This window comes from Solanum tuberosum, unplaced genomic scaffold (assembly GCF_000226075.1).
Source record: "Solanum tuberosum cultivar DM 1-3 516 R44 unplaced genomic scaffold, SolTub_3.0 scf00538, whole genome shotgun sequence".
NCBI lineage: Eukaryota > Viridiplantae > Streptophyta > Magnoliopsida > Solanales > Solanaceae > Solanum > Solanum tuberosum.
Genome location: NW_006239455.1, coordinates 127,310 through 144,748, shown reverse-complemented (window position 1 = coordinate 144,748; position 17,439 = coordinate 127,310). Strand labels below are relative to the sequence as shown.

General features: G+C 33.1%; 2 protein-coding genes and 1 pseudogene across 2 annotated transcripts; all 3 read right to left on the bottom strand.

Annotated features, from left to right (window-relative positions):
• Positions 1-1,896: 1,896 nt before the first annotated feature.
• LOC102594090 (glucan endo-1,3-beta-glucosidase, acidic isoform PR-N-like) lies at positions 1,897-6,185 on the bottom strand (annotated as a pseudogene).
• A 1,249-nt stretch (positions 6,186-7,434) lies between these two features.
• Positions 7,435-11,182, bottom strand: LOC102593773 (glucan endo-1,3-beta-glucosidase, acidic isoform PR-N-like). Its single transcript, XM_006365140.1, has 3 exons — positions 11,066-11,182; positions 9,278-9,347; positions 7,435-8,390 (listed from the first exon to the last, which is right to left on the bottom strand). The coding sequence occupies exons 1-3, from the start codon at positions 11,180-11,182 to the stop codon at positions 7,435-7,437; spliced, it is 1,143 nt and encodes a 380-aa protein (XP_006365202.1).
• Positions 11,183-12,542: 1,360 nt separating this feature from the next.
• On the bottom strand, positions 12,543-13,544 carry LOC102593448 (glucan endo-1,3-beta-glucosidase, acidic isoform PR-N-like). Its single transcript, XM_006365139.1, has one exon. It carries the CDS (start codon positions 13,542-13,544, stop codon positions 12,543-12,545), a length of 1,002 nt encoding a protein of 333 aa, XP_006365201.1.
• Positions 13,545-17,439: the final 3,895 nt, after the last annotated feature.

Sequence of the window (17,439 nt, the reverse complement as noted above, 5' to 3'; positions counted from 1 at the left end):
CTTGTCTTTTTTGTAATTTGACTTTCGAAAGCACTTTTCAAAAATGATAAGCCAAACACAATCTGCTTATCAAAAACACTTTTCAAATGAATTAGTCAAACACAATTTTTTTTCAAAAGAACTTTTCTAATAAGTTATTTTAAGAATGTGCTTATAAAATAAGTTATTTTTAACCGAAATGCCAAAAGGCTCAGATGCAGAACTATAAAAATTGCTTTTGTATTTTCACTATTATAATTTATTTTTAAAAACAAATTTTAAATGAAAATTGAGGCCCGAAATTTAGTAGTTTCAGTTTATGATTTTATTTTTTCTTAAAAAATATTAAAATTTGAGAAAAAAAAAAGGTTTTACTATAAAAAAAAAGAGAGAATGATTTTCTATTTCTTTTAGACTAGAGATATTATATAACTTTGAATTAAACTATTCATATCTTCATATTAGCATATAATATTTTTTGGAGTAACATCTAATGTAATATAATTGGAACATATGACTAATATCTCAATAATTTGAATTATGTTCTGTAATATAAATAATAATAGCAATAGTACTAAATATTATAGCTAGGTTAAATATGATATCCTTATTTTCGCACATATACTATCTTTGCTTTTACTAGTTGCCTTTTTGGTTGTTTATTTTGGTTATCCTTTCTTCTTCCTAGTATACAACAACAAAACGATATTCATCCACTTAGTGGTTAGGGGTAGTCAAACTAACTATAATTGATCTTTTGATATTTGTTTGTAAGTATTATGTATTATACGATACACATGGTTCATATCAAAGAAATTGAACGAAGTGCATAATAAAGTGACCTATCACCTAAGAATTTTACTTACCAAATTTACGCCCAATATGGTAGCTCATTTACCAAAAAGCATACTACCAATAACAAACAAATCCTCGTTCAAACTCTTATATCACATTAATCTTACATTAGAAAAAATAATCAATAATAGTGTGATAATAGTGTATTGAGTCCATAATACCCTCGTTTGTTAATGTCCATTGTCTTGTAATGCCCTTATTATAAGAATTTTTTTTAATCTAAACTAATTAAATTCTAACCCAAACATGGAGTTGAATAATCCCGAGATAAGAGTTGGTTGTACTAAGATCAAGTTCAGTATGATTCTCGGCAAAAGATAGTATAGTCTAATGCAATAGTTGCACATCGCACATCTTTGATATAATATTATAGTATAATTTTATATATGTGGTATAATACTTTATGTTCTGATGTACATTTTTGAAAATTTCCTTTTAAAATATGAGCCTTATTAACTTGATTGATCTTGTCAATACTACTGAACATTGAAGTCTAAGAATACTTGGAGTTTTACTAATGAATTAGCCGACTAGACATAGTGACAAAAGCTTTATTTGAGTACAATGGATTTGTTGAAATAATGGTTGTAGATTCATCGAATGGTAATTTACAAGAGAATTATGAATAACAACTAGTAGTGCTCGAAAAGGGAATTTGTTTATTTGTTGATGCAGGGTTACAAGTTGAATAAAAAAAGGCAAGTATTGGTTTGGTTGCTATGGATAGCAAGGGTATTTTGCTTCATGCTCATGGATCGCCAATTCACTTCGTTGGGAGATTTATGATTGTTGAAGCGTTTGCAATAAGAAAAGTTTTGGAAAAAGCGATACAAAATGGATGGGAACACTCTATTGTCTTCTCTGACGCGAAAGTGTAGTGGATATATTGAAGACAAATGTTAAGGCTACCCGAGGTATAAATATAGCTTGTAAAGATATTTGGAACAATATGTCAGCATAATTAGATAATAATTTAACCAAAAAATTCTTGAAAAATCATAAAGTAGCACTCCATCAAGTTTTATTTATACACAAAAGGAAAATTGAATAGCTCTACTAGAACTAAAAAGTAAGATTATACTTTTGAGTTTTATCAGGATAAAACACTCCAAAATGCTTCTCAGTCTCTGCTCCTATCTTCAAATTTTCATCAAACATAGCAAACAAATAAGTTTCTATAGGTTTTCCTGGCTTGTGTATAGTTCCTGCTTTTGACTTCGCATGACCAATCAAATTCCTATAATAAATAGTAGCAATACCCATGCTTCCTCCAAAACCACCCTCAGATGGCCATCCACTTTTAGAAACAACAATCTCAACCTAATTTTCACCAATAATTTTCTCAATTGCATAGTAAATTGAATCCAACATAGCATCGAATAGATTAGTATACCCTGATGAATCGGGTTCTGGTTGCGCAAATATTGCATAAGAGAGTGCAACATGGTAAGGATCACCAATATAAGCAAAATATGGATAAATATTTGCTAGCAAAGGCGCATTGTTCTGTTTCAAGAACTCAATAATTGATTTGATGAAACTAGTCACATCTCGCGAAATGTTGATTGAGATGGTGGATATGTATTCGCCAATAGCCCCGTCTCTACAACAGTTGATATTTTTACTCTATGGTTTAGTCTGAACGGAGTTATGACTCGTTGCACGTTTTCCATGGCAGGGAGAAGGAAGGGAACAAATTGAGATGATCCAGCAATGAGAGGAGATATTTCATTTCCAACACTTATATATCTTATTCTGACTTGTTTGATATAATTTATAACATTGGCAACAACCAATTGTAAGCTTCTTTTGGATCTGTTAAGGCTTGAAGTTTGTCATTAGGAATGCAAAGCATGATTTGAAGGTTACTATCCTTGAGAGCATTGAGTGTTTCAGGAATTGGATCATACACTCTCATGCTTGTTATGCCATTAGCTTTATAAAGATTTACAACATCTTCAGCTAATGGTAAGTTGTTTCCATTTCTCCCATAACACACTCCAACACAATGTACCTCTTCATTGCCAAAAAAAGAGAGTTATTGTAGGATCACATACGATAAATACTACTCCCTCTCTCTGACTCAATTTATGTGGCACAAGTCAAATTTCAAAATATTTAAACTTTGATCGTGAATTCAAATATAGAATGTTCGATCAAGCAAAATTTGGCTGGCTCTCAAAATTTCAACTTATTAGGATAGAGGGAGTAGTTGAAATCCTTTGAAAGATAAATTACTGTAAGCAATAAACATTCTTATACATGACTCCAACTACTCATATATATATTTCATAAAAAATATTGTTCACACCTTTAATTTAAAAACAGACTAAAAAGATAACATTTTCTCTCAAAACTTTTAAATAGTAATAAGAAAGAAGAAAATACCTTTTATTCCTAGGTATGAAATCATCACACAAGCAAATATAAACAAGGAAATGTTAGCCATCTTGAAGCAACAAGAACCAAATGAAATTAGACTGTAGGAAAATGACCAGATGATGGCTTTTTATATAGGAAAAAAAAACTAGAGTACCCCCTCTAATCCATATTAAGAAAAAATATTTAAGGACATAAACTAAATCATAATTTTCACTATTGTCTGCCCTTTGTGAAATCATAACTATAACTTTGTAAGTAGAATAATTTATCTCCTAGAAAATATAAAACTTCTATAAATGTAAAGGCAAATATGGAAAAAATTCAAATAGTCATCTTGAACTTTGAACAATTCAATTATTTTATACACCGATTCTTTTTTCAAAAGTTGACTTAATATAGAATAGAGGAGTATAGTTTTGAAAATAAATTGATGGATTAATTCTATTTTTTTTACTTTAGATTTAAAAGGTAATTGTTTAATGAGTATACATTAAGTATTTTGGAATAGATAAGAGTTTCCTTAGACCGTTTGAATTGACTTATTTTTAGGTACTTTTAAAGTATTTGGATAAGATTAAAAAGTGTTTTTAAATGCCCGTTTTAAAGTTAAAATAACAAAATTAGACCATAGGAAAATGACCATATGATGGCTTCTTATAGAAGAAAAAAAAAGGCTAGAGTACTCCCTCTATTCCATATTAACTGAATTTGTGAGGCTATGCACACTTTTTTTTTAAGTAACAGGAGGACCCGTCGGGATGACAAGTAGCTACCTTTTAATGTATCCTCAGAAAGCCTCGGAAATAGATGAAGGAGAAAGGTCACTCGGGGTCGGGCTCGAAACCTCCACAAGAGTAGAAGCAAAGGGTGAGTACCAAACAACATGGTACTCAACAAGCAACCATTAAACAAAGTAAAACTAGGCTAGAATACAAGTACTCCTTTCATCCCAACTGAACCATCTCAACTAAAACCTGCATAAAAATCAGCTCAACCTAACAGTTTTACAATACACAACTCACAAGGCTTAACAATCACAGTCCAACTGTCATAGTTCAACAACCAATAAGTATCAAGTATGTCAATCACAAGTATCAAGTAGCTCAATCACAATTATCAAGTAGATCAATTACAAATATCAAGTAGATCAATAACAAGGATTAAGTAGATCAATCTCAAGTATCAAGTCCATCAAATCACAATAGTCAAGCACTTGTCGGAACAATTTCCCATCTGCACAATATTACTAGCAGAAACTATTTCCCTTCGGCACAATATCACTGGCTGGAACCGTTTCACTTCGACTTTATATGATATCACTTGTCGGAACCATTTCTCTTTGGCATAATCATAACATATCTCATTACAGTGCATATAAATCAATGCAAATAAGCAATTCCACATCATAAGGAAGAGACAATAACTCAAGCAATTCAAGTCCACAATAATGTCATCAAAGCATTTCATTAATTAACAAATTAGGGTCCACAACAAGGAAATTCAAAAAGCACAACTATCAACATGTTGCCCTTTTCATTTATTCCCCCTTTTTATTCATTAAGATCAATCAAGTGAGAAATTGAACCAATCACCTCATTCCTAGTACTCACTAACACATACAATGAAGGGAAATACAAGATTCTACAAGTTTTACAAAATTTAGAAGTTCACTTGCCTTAATTCAATCAAAAGTCAATCTGAGACTTGGGGTTTTTCTTTTCCGAACAATATCAAAAGCCACACAATCTAATCAAACAGTTAATTAAAATAAGATTATGGAACAAACTAATATCATACATTTTGAAAAAGTGTCAAATCAACTAAAAACCCTAATTCCAAAAATGAGGTTTGAATTTGAAAATCATTACTTGAAAGTGTTGCCCAAGACATTTGGAACTCATTGGTGAAAAAACATTTTAAAAATGGATTAGAATTTAGCTCAAAATCACCATTTTATCAAGTTCTTGTAGAAACCCTAAATTATCATTCCAAAAATCTTAATTTGAACATTTAAATTCATTAATACAATGGGTAAATGAAGATATAATATTAGGAATCGTTACCCAACTGGTACTTCTCAAAAACCTTGTTCAAATTATCATACCAAAGTTTCCAAAACTCAAAAATAATGAAATGGGGTCAAAACCCCATTTTTGTAACACATTATGCCCAAGTATAAAAATGCTCATCACGATTGCGATGACCAAAGGCTCGCGATCGCGTTGAGTTAAAAAGGTCAACTCACTCATGTTGACTATCGTGATTGCAACTTGACTTCACGCGATCGCGATGCACACGAAAAATGCTTTATGCAATCACGAGAGAAGATCATGTGATCGCGATGAACAAAATGCACTGCACCAGACAACATAAACCATCAATTCATAAAAGCCACAAAAGTTTCTGAAATGACCTTCGGGATTCATTCGGAATCCTGTTCACAAAAACTAACTATGCTACTAGACTAAATAGAACATTCCAAATACAATGGAACCATCAAAATATAAATCAGAGGTTTCCTTGACACAAAACTCATGAAAGTTACAAGATACGAACATAACGCCTAAAAAGGCTAAATCAAGCTCGAATTGTGATGAGGAAATATTCGTGAAGGATTTCTTTTGGGTAAGCGATGGTTATTTGTTTCTAATCTATGTAATGCTTTCATGTTAACTGCTTTGTAGTATTACTTGTGCAATGCATGCGGGAAATACATAAGGGGTGAATATGAAATGGCATCATGTTGATAATCTCATGCAATGAACCTATTTAATTTACGTATAGCTTCAAGTATGGTTGTTCCTTTTGAGTGTGATTGTGCCTGTTGTTTGTGATTGTTGGTTGGCTCGGGTACCACACAAGTATAGGTTTACTAACGGTTAGCTCAGCTTTCATACCTGGTATAAGATATCATATGGTTTACTCGGGTACCACGCTGGTACACTAACAATGGCTGGCTCGGGCACCATGCCTGTACACTTGCAGTATGTGTGTGAGTTCCATAACATAACCGAATTTACTTCTTTGTAATGGAATGGTTACATGTCAGTCCATGAGTGGTCGGGATTTGGGTTTAAATGTTGGGATAGTTACTGTGTAGACTAGGATTGCATGTTAAACATTGTTGATGATGTTTAAGGGATCCTTGGTGGTCTGTAATTACTTGAAACAAGTGATGAATCAGGTATGGCTGGTTGTGTTGAGGTTGTTCATTTATATTTGTGCTTATAAATGTGTGTATTTATAATTGTGTTACATTTATAAATATCTTATAATTAGAAGTATCGTAAAGTAAGGTGTGGGCACGAAAGTTTGAGGGGAATAGCTAACAATTTATCAAAGTTAGTGGTGGTATTGTATTGGGGGAATGTTTATGTGGTAGAAGGGTTAGGCAGTGATTTGATATGGAAATGGAATGGCTTGGAAGAGTCGGCAGCGGAAAGAGGTAGTGCGTGAGATAGAGCGTATAGATTCCAAGGCATATTGCTTATGGTAAGAGTAGTCATTGAAGGGCCGGGTCCTAATTTATCTTCAAGTTGCATGTTTCTTCTAATTAATTATATGATGTTATATGGTGAATTTGGGTCGGCCGATGATGCCTATTAGTACATGTTGTTTCTACTGATACTATTCTTGCTATGCCACTTGGTATAGTCTGGTTGGAGGATTTAGTGATGTTTCATAGGTGAAGATGAAAGATGATCTCTGACAACTTCTACTCTTCTTTCCTTATAGTGGGAGTTGTGTCTTATTTCTTTCGTAAACTATACTCTTTAGAAGTTTTTGTACCTATTTAGACTACTTCCTTGGGAGAGGGATCAATGTATTTTCTTTACAAAGGTATTTTGGTTTGACAAATTATGAGTATTTCAATATATATAAATAGGCTATTTATCTTAATTATGATTTATTTATGCATGACATGATTTAAATTGGGTGAAAGGGTTCTCCTATATATCTAGGTGTTAGAGAAGATGCCCGCATGCCCTGGTGGATTGGGTTGTGATGTTATGTCCTCTCTGATGCGAAAGTGTAGTGGATATATTGAAGACAAATGTTAAGGCTACCCGAAATATAAATATAGCTTGCATAGATATTTGGAACATGTCGGCATATCTAGATAATAATTTAAACCAACAAATCCTTGGAAAAACATAAACTAGTACTCCATCAAGTTTTATTTATACACAAAAGGAAAATTGAATAGCTCTACTAGAACTAAAAAGTAAGATTATACTTTTGAGTTTTATCAGGATAAAACACTCCAAAATGCTTCTCAGTCTCTGCTCCTATCTTCAAATTTTCATCAAACATAGCAAACAAATAAGTTTCTATAGGTTTTCCTGGCTTGTGTATAGTTCCTGCTTTTGACTTCGCATGACCAATCAAATTCCTATAATAAATAGTAGCAATACCCATGCTTCCTCCAAAATCACCGTCAGGTGGCCATCCACTTTCAGAAACAACAATCTCAACCTTATTTTCACCAATAGCTTTCCCAATTGCATAGTAAATTGAATCCAACATAGCATCGAATAGATTAGTATACCCTGATGAATCGGGTTCTGGTTGCGCAAATATTGCATAAGAGAGTGAAACATGATCAGGATCACCAATATAAGCAAAATACGGATAAATATTTGCTAGCAAAGGCACGTTGTTCTGTTTCAAGAACTCAATAATTGATTTGATGAAACTAGTCACATCTCCGTGAAATGTTGATTGAGATGGTGGATATGTATTCGCCAATAGCCCCGTCTCTATAGCTGTTGATATTTTTACACGGTCATTTAGTCTGAACGAGGTTATGACTCGTTGCACGTTTTCCATGGCTGGGAGAAGGAAGGGAATAAATTGAGATGATCCAGCAATGAGAGGAGATATTTCATTTCCAACACTTATATATCTTATTCTGACTTGTTTGATATAATTTATAACATTGGCAACAACCCAATTGTAAGCTTCTTTTGGATCTGTTAAGGCTTGAAGTTTGTCATTAGGAATGCAAAGCATGATTTGAATGTTACTATCCTTGAGAGCATTAAGTGTTTCAAGAATTGGATCATACACTCTCATGCTTGTTATGCCATTAGCTTTATAAAGATTTACAACATCTTCAGCTAATGGTAAGTTGTTTCCATTTCTCCCATAACACACTCCAACACATTGTACCTCTGCATTGTCAAAAAAAGAAGAAGAGTTATTGTAGGATCACATACCATAAATACTATTCCTTCAGTCTAACTCAATTTACATGGCACAATTGAAATTTCAAAAAAAATTAATCTTTGATCGTGAATTCAGATATAGAATGTTCGGTCAAGCAAAATTTGGCTGGCTCTCAAAATTTCAACGGTGTCCAATAAATTAGGATAGGGGGAGTAGTTGAAATTCTTTGGAAGATAAATTACTCTAAGCAGGAAAAGAAAAATGACCAGATGATGGCTTCTTATATAGGAAAAGAAAAAAAGACTAGAGTATAATTTTGAAAGTAAATTGATGGATTAATTTTATTTTTGACTTTAGATTTAAAAGGTAATTTTTAATGAGTACACCTTAAGTATTTTGGAATAGACAAGAGTTGTGTCATGTTCCAAAAATGGACGTGATGACACTTGTCCAATCCAATCAAGATAAGGCATCCTCAAACCCAACATTACGAAAGAAGTGTGGAAAGATAAATTGATAATTATATAAGAGCTAAAAACTTAGTCATCCTACATGTCACGCCTGAGCCTACACCCTGGGCGTGACTAACACTCGAGAATCATTGTTGGCTCCCAAGCGAATCCTCGGTCTAACGGACTACTTAGCGGAAGATTTGACTCAAGCAAATTAAAAGCTTTAAAACGAAAAATATTACTACAGTGTCTCAAATAGTCATTTAAGCAAAATACGATATTCGCAAATCACTTGAAAGAAAGAATTTTTGAAAATAACTCAACTTTATCTATATATGAAGTCTCTAAGTTCAACATGGATGTCGGAACGAGACCCTCAACACTCCAAAGTAAATACTGAAACGAAAAATTGGGTTTTCTGAAATGCAAGGATGACTCACCAAAACTCTCGAAAGGGAAGTGCAAAGTGATCTCAACAAAGCGCCTGTTAATGATCCGGAACACATGTATCTGCATCATATAAATATGTAGGTCAAATGACATCTATACATTGAATGTACAAGTATGTAATATAGCCGAATCGAAATGACTAAATAAAAGGACTGCAATAGATGTAAATATATATATACTTAACTCAATGTAAATAAATAAAGGAATGAAATCATTTAAACTTTACAAAATACTTACTCATCACTGAACTAAACATATTAAGTGATATGATAATATTCATTTTAACTCTATTTGGAAGATTTTCTAATCGATAACCATTACTATGAGAAACATGATGATACAACGTCTCACCCACCCTACTAGAATTGTTCTATACCTTGTAGGAATATAGAACATCTCTATTAAGTGTATCAATTAAAGCTCTACTCGAAAGCAATAAAAAGTCGTTTAAAAAGTACGATCCTTTACCTATATTGGCTACATGGTTTACCAGGAAGGTGAGTTGTCTGAACTCATCCCTATATCGGTGCTCAATACTACTTCCAATAATTATATACTCATGATCAAATGTATAAAACATATTCTTTCTCAATTTGAGGTAATTGCTTCAAATATCCTCTTGAAAGAGGTAACTGTTCTGAAATATCTCTAAACTCATTAACTCATTTAGAAATCAAAGTTTCTCTTTGCTCAATGTAAAAAGTTATACAATTGTAAATACTTAGTTCACTTATACTCTTACTCAAATCATTTTTAAAACTCTTTATCAAAACTCTTCTTTGCTTTCTTAGAAAATTAGTTTAAGTAAAAAATGTTTGCTTTGAAAGATTCTCAAAATAATAATTCAAAATAGAGTTACTTCTGAAATATAGACATGAACAAATCAGCTCAAGGATCTCAACAAAAATATAGAAAACTCAATACTCAGAAATCATGAATTCAGAACTCAATGATACTACTCATCTCAAGAAAATTCAAAATTCTGAATAAAACCCTAGATTACTCTTTTGTGGAATTTAGATGGATGTAGAGTATGAGGAAGAACTCAGTCCATCACTATGATAGCCTTGAATACATGGAAGAACAATGTTCTTGGCAAAACTCAAAGATTGGTTGAAAACCCTAACAATCAGACCCTAGTTAAATATGATGTCTTTTATTTTTCTTTCCACTTTCCAGGGAAAATACATGAGGGTAGACCCAAAAACTCTTCTAAGAGTTGTAGCATGCGAGCAATGGAGGGGGAGATATTTCAGCATAAATGAGGTAAAAACTCAAGGATTTCTAGTCTACGTTCATCAAGATTCGCTAACACTGAACTAGAAGCCTATGTTCAAACTTCATCAGCATTTGATTGATGCCTAGTTAGGATAAGTTCTCTTAATTGAGTAGTTAGACCTATATTTACTAATATAATAGCTTATAGATTGTTGGGAGACTTCATGCATATGCCTTCGGACACAGAGCATAGATGGTTAAATGTGGAGTTTAGTTGTGGTTTAGGATGAGGATGGACTTGTTGCTTATTGTTGACATTATGTTGTTTTCTAGGTGTTATCCTAGGAAAGGAAAGTGTGGGTAATCGAATTGTGATAAGAAAATATTCACAAAGGATTTCTTTCGGGTATGTGATTGTTGTTTGTTTCTAATATATGTAATGCTTGCATGTTAACAACTTTGTAGTATTACATGTGCAATGCATGCGGAGAACACAAAAAATGGTGAATATGAAAAGACATCATGTTGATAATATCATGCAATGAACATATTTAATTTACTTGTGGCTTCAAGTATGGTTGTTCTTTGTGAGTGTGACTGTGCATGTTGTTTGTGATTGTTGTTTGGCTCGGGTACCACGCTGGTACAGGTTTACTAACAGTTAGCTTGGGTTTCATGGCTGGTATGGGATATCATATGGTTCGCTTGGGTACCACGTCGGTACACTAACAATGGTTGTTTCGGGTACCATGCCGGTACTCTTAAAAATTTGTGTGTGGGTTCCGTGAGAGAATTGAATTTTCTTTTTTGTAATGGAATGGTTACATATTGGTCCATGAGTGATCGGGATTTGGGTTAAAATGCTGAGATGGTTCTTTTGTAGACCAGGTTTGCATGTTAAAAGATTATAGATGATGTTTAAGGGATCCTTGGTGGTCCGGGATTACTTGAAACGGGTGATGAATCAAGTGTGTCTTGTTGTGATGACGTTGTTCATGATTTTGTGCATATCAAATCAGAGAAGTGACTTGGAGTTCGGGCTATTTTATATTTGTTCTTATAAATGTGTGTGTATTTATAGTTGTGTTAATTTTATGTACCTCTTATAATTAGAAGTGTCGTAAGGTAAGGTGTGAGAACGAGAATTTGAGGGGAATAGCTAACGGCTTATCAAATTTAGTGGTGGTACTGTATTGGGGGTAGAAGGGTTAGGTGGTGATTTGATATGGAAATGGAATGACTTAGATGGTAGAGTCGGCAACGGAAGGAGGTAGTGATTTGAGATAGAGTGTATGGATTCCAAGCAATATTGCTTGTGGTAAGAGTGGTCATTCAAGGGTAGGTTCCTAATTTATCTTCAAGTTGAATGTTTCTTCTGAATAATTATAGGATGTTATGAGGTGAATTTGGGTTGGTCGATGACGCCTATTAGTTCATGTTGTTTGTACTAATACTACTATTGTTATGCCACTTGGCATAGTCTGATTGCAGGATTTAGTGATGTTTCATAGAAGAAGATGAAAGATGATCTCTGACAGTTTCTACTCTTCTTCCCTTATGGTGGGAGTTGTGACTTATATCTTTCATAAATTGTACTCTTTAGAAGTTCTTTCACCTATTTAGACTAGTTCCTTGGGAGAGATATCAGTGTATTTTCTTTACAAAGGTAATTTGGTTTGACAAATTATGAGTATTTCAATATATAAATAGGCTATTTAGTTTAATTATGATTTATTTCTACATGACATGATTTAAATTGGGTGAAAGAGTTCACCTATTTAAGGGTTAGAGTAGATGCCCACATGGCCTGGTGGGTTGGGTCGTGACGCTACGTCTTCTCTGATGCGAAAGTGTAGTGGATATATTGAAGACAAATGTTAAAGCTACCCGAGATATAATATGGCTAGTGAAGATATTTGGAACATGTCGGCATATCTAGATAACAATTTTAACCAACAAATCCTTGTAAAACCATAACCTAGTACTCCATCATGTTTTATTTATACACAAAAAGCAATTTGAACAACTCTACTAGAACTAGAAAGTAAGATTATACTTTTGAGTTTTATCAGGATGAAACACTCCAAAATGCCTCTCAGTCTCTGCTCCTATCTTCAAATTTTCATCAAACATAGCAAACAAATAAGTTTCTATAGGTTTTCCTGGCTTGTGTATAGTTCCTGCTTTTGACTTCGCATGACCAATCAAATTCCTATAATAAATAGTAGCAATACCCATGCTTCCTCCAAAACCACCCTCAGATGGCCATCCACTTTCAGAAACAACAATCTCAACCTTATTTTCACCAATAACTTTCCCAATTGCATAGTAAATTGAATCCAACATAGCATCAAATAGATTAGTATACCCTGATGAATCGGGTTCTGGTTGCGCAAATATTGCATAAGAGAGTGAAACATGTTCAGGATCACCAATATAAGCAAAATACGGATAAATATTTGCTAGCAAAGGCGCGTTGTTCTGTTTCAAGAACTCAATAATTGGTTTGATGAAACTAGTCACATCTCCGCGAAATGTTGATTGAGATGGTGGATATGTATTCGCCAATAGCCCCATCTCTATAGCTGTTGATATTTTTACACGATCGTTTAGTCTGAACGAGGTTATGACTCGTTGCACGTTTTCCATGGCAGGGAGAAGGAAGGGAACAAATTGAGATGATCTAGCAATGAGAGGAGATATTTCATTTCCAACACTTATATATCTTATTCTGACTTGTTTGATATAATTTATAACATTGGCAACAACCCAATTGTAAGCTTCTTTTGGATCTGTTAAGGCTTGAAGTTTGTCATTAGGAATGCAAAGCATGATTTGAAGGTTACTATCCTTGAGAGCATTGAGTGTTTCAGGAATTGGATCATACACTCTCATGCTTGTTATGCCATTAGATTTATAAAGATTTACAACATCTTCAGCTAATGGTAAGTTGTTTCCATTTCTCCCATAACACACTCCAACACATTGTACCTCTGCATTGTCAAAAAATAGAGAAGTTATTGTAGGATCACATACCATAAATACTACTCCCTCTGTCTGACTCAATTTACGTGACACAATCGAAATTACAAAAAAATTAATCTTTGATCGTGAATTCAGATATAGAATATTCAGTCAAGCAAAATTTGGCTCGCTCTCAAAATTTTGACGGTGTCAAATAAATTAGGATAGAGGGAGTAGTTGAAATCCTTTGAAATATAAATTGCTCTAAGCAATAAACATTCTTATACATGACTCCAACTACTAATATATATATATAATAAAAATTATTATTCACACCTTTAATTGAAAAACATACTAAAAAGATAACATTTTCTCTCAAAACTTTTAAATAGTAATAAGAAGAAGAAAATACCTTTTATTCCAAGGTATGTAATCATCACAGCAGCAAATACAAACAAGGGAAAGTTAGCCATCATGAAGCAACAAGAAACAAATGAAATTAGACTGTATGAAAATGACTAGATGATGGCTTTTTATATAGGTAAAAAAAATCTAGAGTACTCCTTCTATTCCATATTAAGAAAAAACATTTAAGGACATAATTTAAATTATAATTTTCACTATTGTCTTCCCTTTGTGAAATCATAACTTTAACTTTGTAAGTAGAGTAATTTATTTCCTAGAAAATAATAAAGTTCAATAAATGAAAAGGCAAATATGGAAAAATTTCAAATATCCATCTTGAACTTTGAACAATTCAATTATTTTGTACAATTAAAAAAATTCAAAAATTAACTTAATATGGAATAGGGGAGTACAATTTTGGAGAAAAAATGGATTAATTCTATTTTTACTTTAGATTTAAAAGGTAATTGTTTAATGAGTATACCTTAAATATTTTGGAATAGATAAGAGTTGACTTAGGCCGTTTGAATTGACTTATTTTTGGTACTTTTATAGTATTTTGATAAGATTAAAAAGTGTTTTAAACACTCATTTTAAAGTTAAAATAACAAAATTAGACCGTAGGAAAATACCAGATGATGGCTTCTTATATAGGAAAAAAAAAGGCTAGAGTACTCCCTCTATTTTATATTAACTGAATTTGTGAAGCTATGCACACATTTAAAAAAAAAATTAAGGACATAATTTAAACCATAATTTTCACTATTGCGCTTTGTGAAATAAAAAATATAACTTTGTAGGTAGCGGTATTATCTCCTTGAAAATATAAAACTTCAATAAATGAAAAGGTAAATATGGGGAAAAATTCAAATATCCATTTGAATTTTGAATAATTCAATTATTTTAAACAATAAAAAACCTCAAAAATTCACTTAATGTGGAAAAGAGGGAGTATAATTTTGGAAATAAATTGATGAATTAATTGTATTTTTTTACTTTAGATTTAAAAGAAATTGTTTAATGAGTATACAACAAGTATTTTGGAATAGACAAGAGTTGACTTAGACCGTTTGAATTGACTTATTTTAGGTGTGGTTTTAAGTACTTTTATAGTAATTGGATAGGAAAAGAAAAATGACCAGATGATGGCTTCTTATATAGAAAATTGAAAGTAAATTGATGGATTAATTTTATTTTTGACTTTAGATTTAAAAGGCAATTTTTAATGCGTATACCTTAAGTATTTTTGAGTAGACAAGAGTTGTGTCATGATCCAAAAATGGACGTGGTGGCACTCGTCTAATCCCACCAAGACAAGTCAGCCTCAAATCCCACATTACGAAAGAAATGCGGAAAGATAAACTCATAAAAATATAAGACCGGAAAACATAGTCATTCTACAATCCCCCAAAACCTGATTATCACGCGTACAAGCCACTAGTATATTAATATAGAACTTGAAAGATAAAACAAGTCTCAATGTATTCGTCTCTCGAATAGAACAAAGCATAAAATAAGGAACAAGAGGGCCCGCCGGGATGACAAGGTGCTACCTTTCAATGTATCACCGAAAGCCTCGAAAATAGATGAAAGGAGAAAGGTCACACGAATTCGGACTCGAAACCTTCACAAGTGTAAAAGCAAGGAATGAGTACCAAACAACACGATACTCAACAAGCAACCCACTAAACAAAGTAAAACTAGGCTAGAATACTAGTACTCATTTCATCCTAACCGAACCACCTCAACTACAACTTGCATAGAAATCAGCTCAATCTAATAGTTTTAAAATACACAACTCACAAGGATTAACAATCACAGGCTAACTGTCATAGTTCAACAACCAACAAGTGTCAAGTATGTCAATCACAAGTATCAAGTAGATCAATCACAATTATCAAGTAGATCAATCACAAGTATCAAGTAGATCAATCTCAAGTATCAAGTCCATCAAATCACAAACTTGTCGGAACCATTTTCCATTGGCACAATATCACTAGCCAGAACCATTTCCCATCGTCTTTATATAGTATTAGTTGTCGGAACTATTTTCCTTCGGCACAATATCACTAGCCAGAAACATTTCCCTTCGGCTTTATATAATGTCACTAGCCGCAACCATTTCCCTTCGGCACATGATATCATTAGCCGGAATCATTTCCCTTTGGCTTTATATAATATCACTTGCCAGAACTATTTCTCTTTGGAATAATCAATCACATATCTCATCAAGGTGCACATAAATCAATGCAAATAAGCAATTCCACACCATAAGGAAGAGACAATAACTCAAGCAATTCAAGTCCACAATAATGCCATCAAAGCATTTCATCAATTAACAAACTAGGGTCCACAACAAGGCAATTCACTAAGCACAACTATTAACATGTTGCCTTTTCAGTTATTCCCCCTTTTCATTCATTAAGATCAATCAAGTGAGTAATTGAATTTATCACCTCATTCTCATTATGCCCTTACATATACAATGAAGGAAAATACAAGATTCTACAAGTTTTACAAGGATTAGAAGTTCACTTGCCTTAAATCAATCAATAGTCTATCCACACTTGAGTTTTTCCTTTCTGAACAATGTCCAAAGTCACACAAGCTAATCAAACAGTTAATCACAATAAGATTCTGGAACAACACTCATATCATACACTTTGAAAAAGGGTCAAATCAACTCAACAACCTAATTTCGAAAATGAGGTTTGAATCCGAAAATTATTACTTGAAGCGTTACCAAGGCATTTGGAACTCATTGGTGAAAATCATTTCAAAAACGGGTCGGGTTAGAATTTAGCTCAAAATCACTATTTTATCAAATTCTTGCAGAAAACCTAAATTATTATTCCAAAAATCTTAATTTGAACACTTAAATTCAATAATAACAATGGGCAAATGAAGGTTTAAAATTAGGAATCGTTATCCAACTGTTTCTTCTCAAAAACCTTGTTCAAATCGTCACACCAAAGCTCCCAAAACTCAAGAATAATGAAATAGAGTCAAAACCCCAATTTTTTAAAAATATTTTTCCCAAGTATAAAAAAGGCTCATCACGATTGCGATGACCAAAAGCTCGCGATCGCTTTGAGTTATAAAGGTCAACTCACTTATGTTAACCATCGCGATGTGACTTGACTTCATGCGATTGCAATGCACACAGAAAATGCTTCACGCGATTAAGAGAGAAGACCATGCAAGTGTCACACCTCGAGCCTACACCCTGGACGTGGTTGGCACTCCAAGACCATTGATGGCCTCAAGCAAACCCTTGGCCTGGCTTACTCACTCAGCGAAAAACTCTAAACATTATTACAATGATCAAATGAACTTACTCAAATAGCTTGGTAAAATAATTTAGAATGTTTTAAAGGTCAACATTCAACTTGGCCATAATGGCAACTCAAGTCTTAACATATGAAATGAAATGTAAGGATAACTGAACTACTAATTGTCTATGAAGTCTCTAAAACAAAGAGGGATGTTGAGAGAAGACCCCCAATCATCCTAACAATGAAATACTGAAAGCGAAATACAAGGAGTCCTCCGGAATGCAAAGAGG